This window comes from Musa acuminata, chromosome BXJ2-3, assembly GCF_036884655.1.
Source record: "Musa acuminata AAA Group cultivar baxijiao chromosome BXJ2-3, Cavendish_Baxijiao_AAA, whole genome shotgun sequence".
In the NCBI taxonomy this organism is placed as follows: Eukaryota; Viridiplantae; Streptophyta; class Magnoliopsida; order Zingiberales; family Musaceae; genus Musa; species Musa acuminata.
The window spans coordinates 39,001,413-39,019,782 of record NC_088340.1 but is presented as its reverse complement, the minus strand read 5'-3'; the positions used below and the strand labels follow the sequence as shown (position 1 = coordinate 39,019,782).

Genomic DNA, 18,370 nt, shown 5'->3' with positions numbered 1-18,370 from the left:
TATTACCAGTATTTTTATTTATCTGGATATATCATAATAATAATAAATAAATAAATAAAAATAAAATACCAAATATCCTCTTTTTCAGAAATATATAAAGAAATTAGAGGGAAAATAGGGGCAATTAAACTTCTGATTCATATGTAGCCCAGCCGGCCCGGTTCAGACGACGCAGGTTCAATTAAAATGGTTCAACCCAACTGTTAACCAAATCACAATCTCTAACCCGACCCACACTGGCTTGAGTTCAATTAGAGCAAACGGGGGCTCTAAAAGCCCTAACTCTCAACTGGACGGGGATAGAACGCTCCCCCAAATCTCTGCCCGACGTGTCTCTGTCCTGACCATCTCCACCGGCCCTGAGCAGATCTGGACGGTCAACCGCGGCGGCTCTTCTCCGGCCTCCAGGTACCTCTCCCTCCCTCTCCGTGTGTTTCCGTGCCCTTCATCGGTGGTTCTGTTGTTCCCTTTTGTTTTATAGGTTTCGGTGATCTGTAATCGTAATCTGTTTGATGAATGGGATGGGCTAGCTTCTTGGTTTGGGGATTTTGAAGGGTTCCTTATCTGCCTCTCTGAGCGCATCAGCTCCTATGATTCCCGTGGTTCAATTACTTGATATGTATCTGACTACATATGGAGACTGATCTTTGTTATGTAAAGGTTTCATATCTTGAACTTTTATGGTGTTTATAACTTGTGAAAAGGCGGTGTGTCCCCAACACAGATTGCTGGTGCATATCACATACTTATTACGTGTCATTTTTAAACCCATTTCAATGATGAACAATAATAGAGACAGCATTTACATCGTGCATATGGTTAATTATTTCTCCAAAACTTATTTGTTGTCCTCTTGGGTGTAGCTGGTGAACTTTGTGGAATGATGGCTTTTTAGTAAATTTCGTAATATCAACCTTCCTTTTTTTTCTTTGTTAGAGAAAAATGGTGCATATCTTTTTATTCTGTTTGGTTTATCATGCTTACTTATTAATTTGATTGATGCTTCTAAGGTTCCAATATCTTTTGCTTTTACTTTGACATTTCAGAATGATATATCATATTTCTTTTGTCCAATTTTAGTAATTGCATTATACATTAAATCATTCTTACGTTAGGTGCCACATATGTTAATTGTTGCAGTAGTATTTTTCCACGAAATCAATTCTTATCTACATGGAATGCTAATTAATGCTCAAAAGGCCTATAATTATACATATAAAGATCCTAGGCCACACGATAAAACCTTGATCTCTCCGTTACAATTTTTTTGTCCTATTCTATGATTCTCTTAGACTTTCTATCATGAATTGTCATCTTGTACTGACCATGCATATTGGTCCTTGACCCAGACCAATATGTACCGACTAATATCGGTGTATCAACATATAGTACTTGGTGCGCACTGAGGACTCAAAGAGGAAGGAGGGTGGAAGAGGAAGGAAGATGAGGAGATGATGAAGTTAGAAGTAGTAGGAGGAAGGAATAGATGATGGTGGAGGAAAAAGGAGGAAGAAGGAGGGAGGAAGAGGAAGGAAGATGAGATGTTGAAGTTAGATGTAGGAAGAGGAAGGAGGAGGAGGAAGAGGAATGGAGAAGAGGTGGTAGTGGTGGAAGAATAAGCACGAAGAAGAGGAGACAGTGGAGGGTGAGGAGGAAGAGAAAGTAGGATGAGGAAGTGGAAGTGGTGGAGGAAGAGGAAGGAGGAGGAAGTGGAAGGAAGAAGAGGAGACAGTAGGGGAAGAGGAAGAGGTCAAAAGAGGAGGAAGAAGGAAGAAGAGTAGTAGGACAAAGAGGAGGAGGAAAAGACGAGGAGGAAGTGTGCTCGAAATCAATGGCGGGCAGCAATGGGGCCAACAGTGGCTCACAGGCTTTGTGTGTACAGAGAAGAGGGTTCGCGAACAAGAACCCTAAACTAGATGAGTGAATAGTTTTTTTTCTTTTTTTAATAGGTCAGACCAGACCATCTGAAATGGTGGCGGTCTGCATACCTAGTTCATGTCCAGGCTGATATGTACTACCTGTTTCATATTGGTCCAAGCGAAACCGTAGTCTATGCTTTCTACGTTATTAATTACTAACTGTGGTTTTGGTTTCCTTGTTTTCTTTGTGCATGTGGTACATCTTTTGCTAACATTTGTATTTCACCTGACAACCAATCCTTGTCATTGTATTATGTAACTGGGAACCAACATTCATTAAAGTCCAATCTGTGTTACAGCACCACACTTAGAACAGTTTTGAAAAGTTAAATCAACGAAAGTCATTCAATTAATGTCATAATGTGGAAAATTCTTAACTGGAGATCCTTTAGTAGACCTAGTTATAATGGATTGCATAGTTTCAGCTATGAATTGAACCCACTCCATCTCCACTGCTTTGGGAGTCATCACTGCTGCAATTTCTTGCTGAAACACCAACAAATATCATAACTTTAATTTTCCCACTTTTTGTTTGGTGATAGGACAATGATGTACAAGTGTTAGTATGATAAGGATCATAATGATCAAGGCAGGTTATTTTCCTTGTGATTTGTATTTACCTTTGATGTGATTGTTTTTCCATGAAAATGAAATTGAATATATGTGTTCTTTTCTGACCTCAGGATCATCTTGTTAACATGGTGTGTGTAATTTATCTGATGCTTACAGCTGTTTTTTCAGTTACCTTCTTAAATCTCATTTTCATCTTGACAGATGATTGACATAATTTCAGCCGTTGGCGAGTTAAATGGTCTTTCTTCTCAAGACTTGAACAAGTTGTTGAAAGATTCCGAGAACTTCACCATACAATGCAAGACAGAACAAGGGTCCTTGAAGCAGGCAAATTTCTACTCGCTACAGTTTTACTAGAACTAAAACTAGTTTCTGGTTACTACTTTCTAATTTTGTTTCCTTTTCAGATCAATGTGGAAAAACTTGCGGCTTCTCTCCCTTTGCACCTTATTGCGACTCTGCTATCACCTGATAGGGATATGCGCATGGGACATGTGCTTCGTGGCATTCGCCTTTTGTATACACTGTCTGATTTAGCTACACGCCATGCCAGACTGGAGCAGGTTTTTTATCTCATTAAATTCTCTATCTATTTTATCATAACAAAGAAACAAATGAATAATAAAGAATACCACACAATTTCTTTTCATTTGGTTCTTTTTTGCTTGCTTCATATTTCAAGATTGTACTACATGTTCTAATTATACTGAATAATTATTTGACCTATGGTAGTCTATGAACAATTAGTTGGAATTTTGTGTATTTATTACCAAGGATGAAAATCATGGCACATATCTCATCTTTGGAGTAATCTGAAAGGGTAATTTCTGGGCATGTACCCATGGTTTGCAGAATTTAAATATAAAAAAGGAACATCTACAGTCACCAGCATCTTGCCACAATCTTTATGACAGTTTCCATATTCCATGCTTGGAAATTATAAGTGCTATCTATTATATCTTTGTTTGTTCTACTAAATACAATAAGGGATGTAAGTAGAAACTATTTTAGTCTTGATATCTGTAAAAATTCCCATAACTACAATCTGTTGCACATACTTTTGTTACTGCAATTATGTCACATGTTCCATAGATATCCGGATATTGATAACTGAGGTTAGATATTTGGATGGCAGTCTGTGGTTCACTAGTTGATCTGTCACTGACCTTGTGTTGATGAGGTAATTTGTGCAATACTCTCATTTGCAAACCTGCAAAATTAAGTCAGCTGTCTTGACACTCTCAAAGGCAAAGTGCCTTAGCCACTTGTGCAAAATGCACAACTTTGGTACACAAAGGGAGGACACACACAATTGCATGAAAACTTGGATTTTATTGCTCAAATGGGAAGCATACTATATACTACAATTACAATGGTGTTGCAAGGGTCCAAGAGAAGAAAAGGGGAATACTTGTCATCCAAAAATTTCACACCCATGTGAATTGCTTAATCATCAAAAGCTCCACAACCTTTGTTGGGACTGGCTCTACATGTGTGCGGAGTTTTTGGTTGATAGTTTTTTCTTTGCCTACTCTTGGTACCCTTGCTTGCTCTTGTCAATAATGTTCCTCCATCTTCAGTGCAACTTGTATGATTTTCTGTTGTCCACCAAAATATGTTTTCTAATGATTAAGGTACTTTGCCCTTGTGATCATACAAGTAGGCTAACTTCTTTGGCATGAATTATTTAGATAACGTTAAATATGTGATGGTTAAGTCCATATGATAATGACATCGATTGAACATAGCTGGAATTAGTACTGAAGCATCAACTGGGTTGGGGTGGATCTGAAATAGGTATTTAACGTAGATAAACATTTTTATCATGGTTCGTTGTGTCGACCTGTATCGGGTGGTATGGGTGGTACGTATCGGTCCAACATGGGACAAGCACACGGATCACCCTATATTGGGCAATTTATTACAAGATACCCCGTATCGCTTGATACGAAGTTTGTACTAGTTGAAATGGTCAAAATCCAACCGTTACCGACTTGTATCGATTGAAATGGTCGAAATCCAATTGTTTTCGATTTGTACCGGTTGGTAACGTCGGATTTCGATCGATACCAATCAATAGTTCGGATTTGTTGAATTCAAACGGTTTGAACTAGATCTAAGGGCTTTTAAACCCTTTTCACCCCCTCATTCTCTCTTTCACTCTCTAAATCACTTTACCACCATCAACCTCTTCTTGCCCGATGCTAAGCCTTCTGACCCCAACTTCGCCTCCGTAAGTTGAGTCGCCTTGGTTCATCCGTCAAATGCCTCGCCGAGATAAGGTGCATGTGCCTTGAAGCTTTATTCGACTTTGGCACAATGCAATATGAGTCCGCTCCATCAGAATGAGGGACCCATAGAACGACATGATCTCACTCTTGCTTCTGCAAGAGTTTATGTCCTTGATCTCTGTCCAAAGAAAATTTATGCTTTCGCTCTATGTTTTGTCTTTTATGCCGACTTTTTTCATGCGGTTTGGGCACTTCGTCAAGTTCCACCCAAGTTGCTGCGCTCCTCGGTTTGCATTGAGTTGATGGTAGCCCTTGTGCCTATCATTCACGGGTTAGCCCTTCGTTGAGTCCGATCTCCACATCAACTCTAAGTGTGTATTTGCTTGGTGTTGCCTAGGATTGCTCTCCACTTGACCTCACGATACGTCCATCAACGCATTACCTCGTGCAAGATTATACGACGACTCCTTGCTGCTCGCTTGGTCCGTTGAGTTTTATGGAGCTATCATTTTGAGGTACCCCTCAACACGTGTAGTCCGTTGCACATGATTCTCCCTTTGGAGAATTGAGACTTATTCCTCCCGATATCTGTCCTATTGGAGCAACTTTTCTCTTCGCATCATTCCCTCTGAAAGTTTTAGAAACCACTATCCCCTTGGATTACTCTGCCTTGTTGAACAAACTATGTCTTGTTTCGCCATCATGAACCAACTTGCTAGATTACGACTCTTCGCCAATACAACCCTCGCTATGCCCCTTAAGGCCTACCAACACGCTAAACTTATTGCACACTTTAGCTTCCTACGGATGTATCCTTTTTATGCTGAAGAGAAAGTTTTAATGCCTCGTGGTGTCGAGTTTCGGTCGCCTTGGGATGGCCATGGATAGTCCATCATCTGCATACAAGCCCTTATATGTGTATCGAATTCTTCTATCTCCAAATATTTTCACATCTATAACATTGTTTTTAAGATCCTTATCAGTAACAATTCTTACACCATTTCTTTGTTAACTTTTTCAAAATACTAAATTTTAAATCTGGCACTATCAATCTCTCTAGATTTTTCCCCTATCTATTTAAGTCTCTTGTAAGTAAATAATATTTATTCCTCTTCTGATCATAGTGTTTGCCAATTCTAATCCTTTCCCTAAAAGTCTTCCTGTATTCCAAGTTGCTAACTGAACCCTCTGTTCTTGGACTAACTTCTTTACTCCTATTGGTCCAAAACAATGAGAGAACCCTTGTTTACTTGACACCATATATGAGCGCCGATGTGATGGGCCGCTTTCGGGCGACCTTCTAGCCCATAGTTTGCAATTCGGGACACCTAGGTGTGAATGTGCCTCGTGCCACTTTCGGGTGACGACTTAGCTTTATATTGAAATCGGTTAATGTAACACCTTGATTAGTCCCACATCGGAGGTGGACAAAACTAAGATTGGCTTATAAGGGTTCGATGGGTGTACTGTCATCAACTTTAGCTTAAGTATTCTGACCAGTGGTTTAGATCAAACGAAGTTGATAGGCGAGTTATCCCATTAGGTCAGGTCGTGACATTTGGTATCAGAGTTGACCTAGTATTGAGACATGGTGAGGGGGCTCGAGTAGGAAAGAGCTACTTGTGAATAGAGTCAGAGGACTCATCACAGTGTTGAGCCACCTTGGGTGACGTCTCACATGCACCATGCTAGGGTTTGATCTAGATTATATTGGGTCTTGTCGAGAACGTCAAGTCCTTAAGTGAGGGAGATTATAACATCCCGATTAGTTCCATATCGAAAGTGGGTAAGACTAAGATTGGCTTATAAGGGTCTGATGAGTGTTCTACTACTATCAGCTTCAGCTTAAGTATTTTGACAAGTGGTTTAGGTCAAACGAAGTTGATACGTCAATTGTCCCATCAGGCCAGGTCGTGATAGTTAAGATCTAGGTTCATGTGATCTGGCATAATTTTACGTTGGTTGTCAGTGACCTAATGCAACCCTCCATCTTTTTCATCTAAGCTTGGGCCCGACATTGGCGGTTTTACGCTACTAACGAAAAATGCCCTTTACAAAGGTGGTCTTATTGATAAACCAAGAGTGTTATTTGTTTTCTATGGAAGGTGAAACATAAAGAAAGTTATTATTAGAGTGGAACTTCATTAAACAAGGTGCATCTGTTCTCCAAATTTCTAAATGCAAACCACCTTTCCAGACTCTTTTTAAGCCTTGGTGACAGACAATAGATGAGAAGGAACAACAATTCTTTGAACAACACTTACGAGTTACAACAAAGGCCCACATTACTTTTTGAACTTTAAGTTGAAGTATTAATTAACAATGATTTTTGAAAAATTCAATAAAATCTTCTGATATATGAGATTAATCATTGAAAGCATAGAATTGCAAGATCATATAAACCAGATGCGGAGAGTAAGCTGAGGGGAATGAGAAGAATCTGGCCATACAGTATTCACCAAATATTACTGATGAACAACTATGAAGCAATATTCAGTAATATAGTGAAAGAACATTAAGTAGTTATTCCATGCAGACCTGCTATCATGACACAAATGGTATAGTGGTTGGACTTGTTCATTTGAATGATTCTGCAAGTGATTTACTCCATTGGCTCTGTAGTAATATTCCATGCATATGGCACCTACACCTGAGTTTCTGCAGGTATACTTACTGTATACAGTGAACTACAGTTTACTTTTTTAGACCCTGTCTAGCCAGAAACTTTTGTCACCCAAAAAGCAGTAAGTTTTTGCACTGTTTATGTGGATTACTATTATTTTCTGTCACCAATAGATTCTTTGTAATATCATACTTTTACTGATTATTGATGCTTCTTTACTTCCTTTTATCGATATTTTCACCAGTGATATACCAATGATTATGTTCATTATAATGGGTGTAGCTTTTAATACTTTATCCCATCTCTCCAGATTCTGCTTGATGATGTAAAACTATCTGAACAGATAATGGATCTGGTACTCTATATGTTGATTGTTCTTGCATGCCGCAAGCAGGTGAAACTTTCTCTAATCACCTACCACGGACCAGTTAATTTTCTTACAGTTGAGATATAAAAAATCTCTAATATTGTGGTTTATCATTCAGGATAATCATATTGGGTCTTCTCCTGTTCTGCACTCAACACTTGTTGCTTGCAGCCTTCATATTTTGACAAGTTATCTTTCATCTCAGTGGCATGATCTTGTGCATGTTCTTCTTGCGCATCCTAAGGTAGAACGTGATATTGTGTGTATAGATTTTATAGATGCTATTATTTGTTTCTCCTTAGTTTATGCAGGACTTAGCTAATGAAGATTATCTTGCAATACCAGTATTCTTTTATTTCGACAAGTGAAATTTGTCATCCATTGGCCTGCAAAGTAAAGACTACCCTCTTGACTTGCATGGATTGTTTCTTCTACCATCTTTTTTTTGTATAAATTGAGAAAGTTTTGTATCATGAGGGATACTACTTGAATTGCACTGAAGGAAATTGAGGGCGATAAGTGGCCCGTCTTCTCATTTCTGTTGCTGTAATTCATGGACTGTTAGGGCTTGACTTAGGTACCTTAATACTCCAAAGAGGTGTGTTTGCCGAGAGGGATCAATATGTATGAGGAGACATACTATTTGAAGAGCGTGAGAGGAACCACCTTTCTGAATCCATTTGCGAAGGACATATATATTTGCTAGTGTTATAGCCTTTTGAGTGATTAGTGGCTTTGTATGCGTCTAAATGGTCAAAGAATGAATTTAAAAGAAAATTGGGTTGCTGCAATTTGAGGAACAGACTGTTTAGCCTAAAAGGAGAAAGATAATACATGAAAATACAAGATATAAATGAAGAGGAAAGGGAAAACAAAAAAACATAAGAAAACGAGAAAAGAGTGGATAACTACAACCAAAGAACTAGACAATGGTAGTGATGTAGTTGCAATGAAGTGTGTAAACTGCAAGAGGTGTTGTGACATGAACAAATTAGAAGATACTGCTAATCTTCAGATTGATAGGATTTTATAACACTTAGGTTGACAGAGGATTATTGCCCAATAATCTTAGTTCTTCCAGTTGTAATTTTGAACTTTATGGATATTTTGCTAGCCAATGGTTCATTTTATTGGTTGTGGTAGAGCTTCATTATTTTCTCTATATTACCATGCCCCAGAGTTGTGTAGTTATTTCATTGTCCATCTGATGTCTCTGCCCACTTTTTTCATTTTATATTTGTCTAGCTTTGTTTAATTTATTTCATTTGTTGCTTTTCCATTAAATTAGTATTCATTTTCAGGTAGACATATTTATGGATGCAGCTTTTGATGCTGTGCATGAAGACATCAGGATTCTAGGAATCAAGCTACAACTGTTCAACAGTGAATTATTGAGCAACAAGTCTAATCTTCCTGCAGCTGAACGAACAGCTCATTACATCTGTCAGCAATGTGAGGCTTCCTTGCAATTTCTTCTGTCCTTGTGCCATCAAAAACTGTTCCGAGACCGCCTTCTAAGGAACAAGGTTGTCTATTCTAGGAGGTGCATACTTTTTATGCAACATTTTCTCCAATGCAGTCTATTTGTAGAATATATTCCATATATAAGCATTCCAACTAGTGCTAAGATTGACCATCCAACCATTGTTCCCTTGCTATCAAAGGATGTGATAAGAGTGGCTCAGTGTTACCTTCTAGCTCTCTGCCAGTAAAGATTACTCGAGTGTTGCACGCTTGCTGACTAAAGAATTGAATCCTTCACACTGGATCAACTTACAAAGTGACCTTTGACTTTTTTCATAATACACAACTATTTTCTTCTTTTTTCTTTTGCTTTTTACCTCTACTATTCAAGTGTGAAGCCATTTCATAAGGAATTACTGAAGTATCTAGTGGCAGAGCAGGAATTGTGTAAACATGGTGGCATACTTTCGCTGGCTTATTCTATCTTGAAGTTAAACATTTCACATTGTTTTAAGAATTCCTTCGACTTTGTGGCTGCTGTATCTAGGCTGAAGGCCAAGATTCTGTCTATTGTAAGTCTAGACCAACCACATTCTCTCCTCTAATTTTAATCTTAGATGAGTATTAAATTTAAATTAATTCTCATTATTAGTTACACTATGTGCAGTTGTTGCAGCTTTGTGAAGCAGAGAGTATTTCTTATCTTGATGAAGTTGCTGGTTCTCCAAAAAGCATGCACCTGGCAAAATCAGTTGCAATAGAGGTTAGTTTTGTGAAATGATTTTTTATTTCTCCTGAATTCGATCTATTCCTGATTGATTGGTATGTCTTGATAGTTTCTTGAGATACTGAGGATTGCATTTAGAAGTGAAGTTAGGCTACCTGGTGATACACAGTACAAGAGTAACCCAATGGGCCTGCTGCTTCTTAATGCGTTGCGTTTAGCTGACATATTTTCGGATGATTCAAATTTTCGATCATTCTTTATGTCTAAAAGTGTAAGACTTTGTACTTTTATTTTCCTTTTGTTATAGAAACTGCCTTGTGACAAATTTGTTCACTTTTCCAGATTCCAGTTCTTGCTGAAATTTTAGCAGTTCCCCATGAAAATTTTTCATTAAACTGGTGCTCTTCAAATATACCAGTGACAGAGGAAGATGTGAATATTGAATATGATCCATTTAATGCAGCTGGCATGGCATTGGGTTCTCTTAATGATGCCAGTGAGAGTGTTCATTCAGCAGCTTTTCTGCTGCCTGAAACTAATTCCACATGTCCTATTAATTTCAGTGGCATGCCATCAGCTACATATGCTCAGCAGAGAACGTCATGTTTGGTCAAAATAATAGCAAACCTGCATGTTTTTGTTCCCAATATATGTGAAGGTTGTATTTTGAACTGTAGTTTTTTACAAAATTTATATTTTGATTATAGTAGTAGATAAAATATCTAAAGTTCATGTAAACCAAGTTCTTTTCTATTATAAAAACAGAAGAAGAAAGAGATCTTTTTCTCAACAATTTCCACAAGTATTTGGTTATGAAGAGCCCAGAATCATCTGGAGATCACTCTAGTTTTGACATGCAGAAGGCTGCAACAGTCTGTAAAAACTTAAGTAATTATGTTTTCTTATGCTTTTATATTGTTCTTCCAAAGATAGCTTGCTTAGTTAAGTACTCTCTGAACCCCTTTAATCATTCATGTGAATCTCAGGTTCACTTTCCGAGTATGCTATCTCTTTGACGCCAAATTTTTTGATTGATGAGGATGTACACCTGCTAAGGTAATTGAAATTTGTGTTTATGTCTTTCTTTTTTCAACAGAAAGGGAAACAATCTGGGCTACTGAATTGATGTGTAAAAAAAAAAATCATCAATGTGAGACCTAAAAAATTGTCCACTTATGAATTAGATATCTTTTGACTGCATGCCCTTATTGTTTTACCAATCTTGCTGTGGACCTGTTTCAATTTGTACATACTAGACATCATTTGATAGTGTTAGCATAATTGTTTGTCTAGATGAGAATAAATATGCTCAACCTTCTATTAGGAGGATCTCTGCCTTCAAATTAGAGAACATTTCCTCATTTTAACAGCTCGTGAATTGAGCACATGTTTTAGTTCATTGCAATTTGGACTTGGTTTCTATATCATGATTACTTTCTGTATTCATGCTTGTGCTGATTTTACCATTTTTTCTTCTCTGATTTGATTTTGTACAGGCTGAAATGTAGTACACTGTACACATACTAAAAGGCTCTTTCCTTTCAATCTCGCTCAACTTGTTTTGTGTGAGCAGTACCATTGTGTGCTGAACACCATGAGACTTGCCTAGATGAAGGCCCACCGAAAATGGCTGGTGGCATTTATATATGTGGCACTTTACCCTGGTTTCTCACTATGAATTTAAATTTATTTCTTCCTTTTTTGGTAAATTATCCAAATGCTTAACTTTGGGATATAAGTTTTTTTTTGTCCTTTTGTTCTTTTTCTTGCAACACTGCCAATGCCGGTCCTAAGCTTGGATGAAAAAGGTGGAGGTTTGCGTTAGGTCACTGACAACCAACGTAAAACTATGTCAAATCTCATGAATATGGATCTTAACCGATTTCATTATAGAGCAGGTCGTCACTCGGAAGTGATGCGAGACATCTTAACTACCTAAGTGTCTTGAATTGCAAACGGTGGGTTAGGAGTTTGTCCGGAAGCGACCCATCACATTAGTGCTTGAATGTGATGCCAAGTAAGCAAGAGTTATCTCATTGTTTTGGACCAATGTGAGTAAAGAAGTTAGTACAAGATCGGAGGGTCAGATTAGCAAATTAGAATATAGGAACACTTTTAGGGAAAGGATTAGAATTGGTAGACACTATCATCAGAAGAAGAATTAATATTATTTGCTTACAAGAGACTAAGTAGGTAGGGGTAAAATTAGAGAGATTAATAGTTCTGGATTTAAAATTTGATATACTGAAAAAGTTAAACACAAAAATTGTGTAGGAATTATTGTGATAAGGAACTTAAGAACAATATTGTAGATGTAAAATATTTGGAGATATAATTATAATTCTAAAATTTGTGAAAGGATAAGATGTTTGAATGTCGTTAGTGTTTATGCCTCTCAAACCAAAAGAGAATTTTGGGAAAGCTTAGATAATATCATTTAAGGAATATGTATAATCGAAAAACTTATAATTGAAGGATATTTGAATGATTATGTAGGAAAAACATATTTTTAATCTAAAGGGGTGCATGGGGGCTTTAGTTATGGGGAGACAAATGAAGATGTTGGTATAGTTTTGCAACTTTGTATAATCTTATAATTGTAAATACTCATTTTAAGAAGGGATAAACATTTGATTATTTATAAGAGTGGTCACAACTCACAACTCACAACTGTAGTCAAATAAACTTTTTTCTCATTAGAAAGGTAGGAAAAGTTATTTGTAAGAATTGTAAAATTATAAATGGCGAAAGTTTGACAAATCAACATACGTTGATAGTATTAGATATTTGCTGTAGAGAATGAAAAAGGAAAAAGATAATAGAAAATTTTACTAGGACTAGATGGTGGAATTTTAAAGATGATAATATAGAGACTTTTAAAAATTGGATGGAAAAGAAGATGACTTGGAACTTAAATGAGGATAATATTAATATTATTTGGACTACGATGGCTAATATGATTAGGAGCTTAATCAAGGTAATTCTTGGTGAAACTAAAAATAGAAGTGTAACATTAAAAAAGAGTTAGTGGTGGTGCAAGGAAGTTCAAAAAGTAATTTTTACTAAAAGATCATGGTTTAAAGATTGGTAAAATTGTAAAAATGAGAAAAAAATTAAAAGCTATAAAGAATCTAAAAAATAGTTAAAAAAAATTAGTATGGCAATATATAAAACTTATTATAATTTTTATAATAAATTAGGTACTAAAGATGATAAAAAAGATATATATCTAATTGTTAAAGTTAAGCAAAGAAAGTGTAAGAATTTTGGTAATATTAGATGCGTTAAAAGCAAAGATCAAAGAATACTTTTTAATGATAATGAGATTAAGAAAAGATGATAAAAATATTTTTATAAATTATTTAATGAATATTCACATGACTTAGATTTAATGAAAAATAATAATGGTAGATTTAATAATCATATAAATGTTTGTAAAATTAGAGTTAGTGAAATAAAAGACGTATAAAAAAAGATGAAAATAGCCGAGGGTGTGGGACCTAATAGTATCCCTATTGAGGCTTGGAAAAGTTTAGGGGACAAGGAAGTAATTTGATTAATTAGCTTATTTAACAAGACCATGAGATTTAGAAAGATACCTAATGAATGGAGAAAGAATATTTTAATGTTAATTTATAAGAATAAGAGTGACATACAAAATTGTTTAAATTATAGAGAAATAAAAAACATGAGCTATACTATAAAACTTTGGGAAAGAGTTATTGAATTTAGGATAAGGCTTGAAAGAAATATATTTAAAAATCAATTTGATTTTATACTTGAAAGATCAACCATAGAATCTATTCATTTATTAAGACAATTAATGGAAAAGTATAGGAAGAAAAAGAAAGATTTATATGTGGTTTTTATTGATTTAGAGAAAACCTATGACAGAGTTCCTAGAGATCCATCATGGTGGGTTTTAGAAAAAAAAAAAAGTGTATCCACTAATTATATTGATGTTATTAAAGATATGCATGATAATATAGTTACTAATGTTAGAACTACAAGGAGTGTGTCTAGTGAGTTTTCTATTAGCATAGAATTACATTAATGATTTACATTAAGTCCTTATCTTTTTATATTGATAATGGATGAACTTACAAGTCACGTACATGATAGACCTCTCTGGTGCATGTTATTTTTTAATGATATTGTCTTATTTGATGATAGCCTAAGTGGAATTTATTATAAACTTGAGCTATGCAGGTAATCCCTACAAACTAAAGGTTTTAGATTAAGTAGGACTAAATTTGAATATATGTGGTACAATTTTAGTAAATTTAGGAATAAATAGAAGAAAATAGTTAAGTTGGATGGACAAGAAGTCTCTTTAAGTAAAAACTTTAGGTATCTTGGATCAAATATTCAACAAGATATAGAGATCGATGAAGATATTATTCATCGAGTAAAAACAGAATGGTTAAAATGACAAAGAGTATCGGGGGTCTTATGTGATCATCGGATACTTTTGAAATTAAAAGAAAAATTTTATAAGACAATTGTGAGACCAATGATGTTTTATGGATTCGAGTTTTGGGCAGTTAAGAAACAACCTATACAAAAAGTTTGTGTTACCAAGATGAGAATGTTGAGATGAATGTGTGGAGTTATTAGGTAAGATAGAAAAAAAAAACTTATTTATGAACAATTTGGTATCGTTTCAATAGAGGATAAGATGAGACAAAATTGTTTAAGATGGCATGGACATGTGCTTAGGAGACTTCCGGATGCGATCGTTAGAAAAGATGAAATGATTGATGTTGGTGATACGAGGAGAGATAGAGAAAGATCTAAAAATATTTTAATAGAAGTTATAAATAAAAATTTAAGTATTCTGAACTTAACTAAATATATGATTTTTTATAGATATCAATGACAACAAAAGATTCATGTAGTCGATCCCAAATAGTTGAAACTTACGACTTTGTTGTTATTGTTGTTCTTTTTCTTGCAAATTTTTGTAGTGCTTGTTCCTGTTTTTGTTGTCAACGCAGAAACAACACCTGAGCATACCTTGTGTCAGCATGGTAGTCCTGCTACACTTAAGGATGAGTAAAAGTACCAGTACTGGAAATGCAAACCTTGATCTATCCTTTGCCATTTGATGTTTAACATGACAATCTCTTTTGAAATGCTTACTACCAAATTGAGGTTAAGAAGATAGATAATTTTCTTTTGCTTGAGTCATTTTGCTACCTTTTTTCCCTCCTTGGATCATGGCACCATGATCATCTTACAGTCTTAGTACCCTCTAAATTTTCAATGATTATCGAGCACAAAGTTCACGAGGCTCAGCGGAAAAGCTTAATATATTTTCACTTGTCAGCATTGTATGTCCCTATCATGGCAATTTTAAGAAACATCAGGCCTTCTATGAAAGTTGGGGGAATCCTCATCAGAACATGCTCATTCAAGTTAGGATGCAACTTCAGGAAGTGCTTGGCTTTAAAAGGGTCTTGACACTTGGACAAAATGATTTGACATATGAACCTGCTCTCATATAGGCAGCACAGAACAATAAGGTTTTATTGAAAAACAGCACTGAGAATTTATCCAAAATTTGTAAAAAAATTTCCATGCCTAATTTGGGATGTGTTGTGTTTTTATTGTACTAAAGCAATTCATTTTAAAGTGTTTTCTTGGTATTTTTCATACAGTAAATATGCTGACGAGCTACAGAACTTAACTCATCCAGAAGTTGGAGATAGATTTATTCAGGTATAACAAACCAATTCTTTTCCTCCTACTTATTGGTTCACGTTCACTTGGTTTTGTTTCTTGCTTTCTTAGCATAGACTGTGTTACCCATTTTTAGCTTGGCTACATACCTTACCTTGTTTGAGTAATTATTTAGGAAAATGTAGTCAAATTGGAAGAAGATATGAAACCTGAGTATGGGCCTCTTATGCAGCAATCTTCTCTGTACTGGACTAAATTTCCAAACTCCACTTTCAGTAGAAGCCAACAGGTAGTTTGTAGTTTTATGTTGCAAAATTAGGTAGTTCACCAGAATAATCATATCAAAGTGACATTTCCCTGTATAGACTGAAATATAAAATTAACAGGATACACAGTTTGTTTTGGGGAATGTACCATCTATTTCAAGAAAACAAGATGAAACTATTCAAGATGATGATCTAAAGCGCAACAGCAATGATGATGTTGATCTAAAACGGAGAGTTGGGGAAAATTCAAGGTGTCAAGAAGTAGAGCAGCTAAAAATTATGAACCACTCAACGACCGGCCTACCAGAGGATTTTGAGGTGAGCCATGACAGAAAGAAGAATATAATCGATCAGCCTGAATACCTGAGAAGTGGAGAGAAAGATACCAATGATTGTGATACGAAAGGTATAGAACTTGATCCCAATTAGATGGATTTTGACTCAATACCTGACAATAGGGAGTTCCCAAAGTCAGAATTTACTAAAGAAAATGTTTCTCACAGAAGATGATAAAGCAGAAAATGGCCTAAGTGAAGAGAAGCAACCAAGGAAGAGAAAGCGGAATATAATGAATGAGACGCAGGTACTCTTGATTGAGAAGGCTCTCCTGGATGAGCCTGAAATGCAAAGAAATGCAGCATCACTGCAGTCATGGGCTGATAAGCTGAGTTCACAGGCATGTACAAATGGTCACTTTTTATTTCATCTAGGTTTTAATCAATGCAAGTATTTATCAGTTTGATGTAGCAAAATATCAAGTTTTTGTTTCTTTCAGGGCTCAGAAATTACATCATCTCAGCTAAAGAACTGGTAAGAATACCATCTTTTCCGGCACTACTATAAAAGCTACATAAAATTTTCTGTAGTAGAAGCTCTACAGTGTGTTCAACATTGCAAACTTAAGCATTTATTTTAGTGCATGAACATTCAATGCATTTTTCAATTTGTTGATCTGCTTGAATCTTTAATTCTCAACCGCTGATATCTGGATTTTCTCATTGGCATAGTTGATAATTTTTTCTGAGCTGTAACCTCTTGGTATTCAAGGCATTATTTCTGTTGGACTGGCCCTATATCACCACCACCTGTGTCCGGGCCTCATCTCTAGGTTACTTTGCTTCAGCAAGCTATCCAATAGCATTAACAAAACATCTGTTGATGCAGGCTGAACAACAGGAAAGCCAGGCTTGCACGTGCTGCAAGAGAGGTCCGTGCCCCATCCGAAGGGGAGAGCTATCCAGATAAGTCCTGTGGTCCGAGCTCTTCTCATTTTTGCGACTCCTCTGAGAGTGCCGGTGAGGAAATTTATGCTGCTCCTGCTAGAGGAAGCACCCACCAATCCATTCCCAAATCTGGTGGCATGATAACACGATCTGCTAGATGTGAGGATGTGGAGATGACTGCTCCTGATTTCGTTCGTGGAGCTCACCAGAACCGCCCTTCTATAATATCTTGTTCATTCGAACCAGGTCAGTTTGTCTCTGTAGTGGATGTGGATGGTAAATTAGTTGGCAAAGGAAAGATCATTCAGGTGGAAGGTAGGTGGCATGGCACGAGCTTAGAGGACAGCGGCACATGCGTCGTGGATGTTACGGAGCTGAAGATCGAGAAGTGGAAGGAGGTTCAACACCCATCAGAAGCAGCAGGAAGGACTTTTGAGGAGGCTGCAGCAAAGAATGGTGATATTATGAGGGTGGCCTGGGACGTAAGCAGGATCTTGGTACTGCCTTAGTTTGCAATAAAGTTGCTGTCTTAGAATTGTGTTAATTACATCTACTAAAAAGTCTTAATCAGGTTCAAAGAGCAGCAAAAAGCCTGTCAAGATAATTAAGTTAAAGAGAATTCATTGTACTCCTATTACTCTTAACTTAGGCCAGTTTTTTCATCATTCATCTAAATTTCACCTCTTTCTTTTCTAACCCATTGCAATATGCCTAAATTTTCAATGGAACTCAAGGGAGTGTTGTGATACAATAGTCATTATTGCTTGGTAACTGTTAGATGCAGTGGTATTATTTCTGCATGATTTAAGCTGCTTTCAAGTTTGTGTACCTTTTAGAACTGCTTCGATGTATTTAAAGTTGATAGCTTCACCCAAAAGTTCATCCTTAGAACTCCATGTAGAGACTGTTGTCATCGTTTCAATTATATTACATACGCATCAGCCAGGCTTGCAGTCAATGAATTCGTCACAAATGAGTTTGTTCCCTAACCTTTTCGTTGCGGAGAAAACCGATAATAAAATCATAAGTATAATTTTATTTAAATATAATATAATAACCAATTATAGTGTTCGATGCCACTATTTTAGCAGGAAAGAGTATAGAAATCATAAGATGCGGAACTTTTCTATGGAAATTGCCTGAAGATATCCTTGGCAGAGCAATATTGCTTGATTATTATTTTTAAAATCAAATCATTTTTAAATTAATGTCATGAATCAACCGGTTGAGACCAAAACTCTTGACGGTGCCGCAAATGTTTGCTTTGAGATTTGCAAGCTTCTAATCCAACGGCT

At 36.3% G+C, this 18,370-nt stretch overlaps 1 protein-coding gene across 6 annotated transcripts; it reads left to right on the top strand.

Moving 5' to 3' along the window:
- Positions 1-250: 250 nt before the first annotated feature.
- LOC135585266 (nodulin homeobox-like) lies at positions 251-17,737 on the top strand. 6 transcript variants are annotated; one of them, XM_065100680.1, is made up of 19 exons: positions 262-408; positions 482-660; positions 2,694-2,819; positions 2,900-3,055; positions 7,657-7,740; positions 7,832-7,957; positions 9,015-9,239; positions 9,618-9,749; positions 9,845-9,940; positions 10,014-10,175; positions 10,247-10,562; positions 10,670-10,792; positions 10,891-10,960; positions 15,565-15,625; positions 15,819-15,875; positions 15,973-16,258; positions 16,356-16,528; positions 16,628-16,662; positions 17,017-17,737. In XM_065100680.1, exons 2-19 carry the CDS (start codon positions 634-636, stop codon positions 17,582-17,584), a joined length of 2,823 nt encoding a protein of 940 aa, XP_064956752.1. In that variant the 5' UTR covers positions 262-408; positions 482-633; the 3' UTR covers positions 17,585-17,737. The 6 variants fall into 6 exon arrangements, with proteins under 6 accessions (XP_064956750.1, XP_064956752.1, XP_064956751.1 ...); XM_065100679.1 differs by having other exon boundaries at positions 482-731; XM_065100675.1 differs by having other exon boundaries at positions 482-731; positions 15,762-15,875; positions 16,359-16,528.
- Positions 17,738-18,370: the final 633 nt, after the last annotated feature.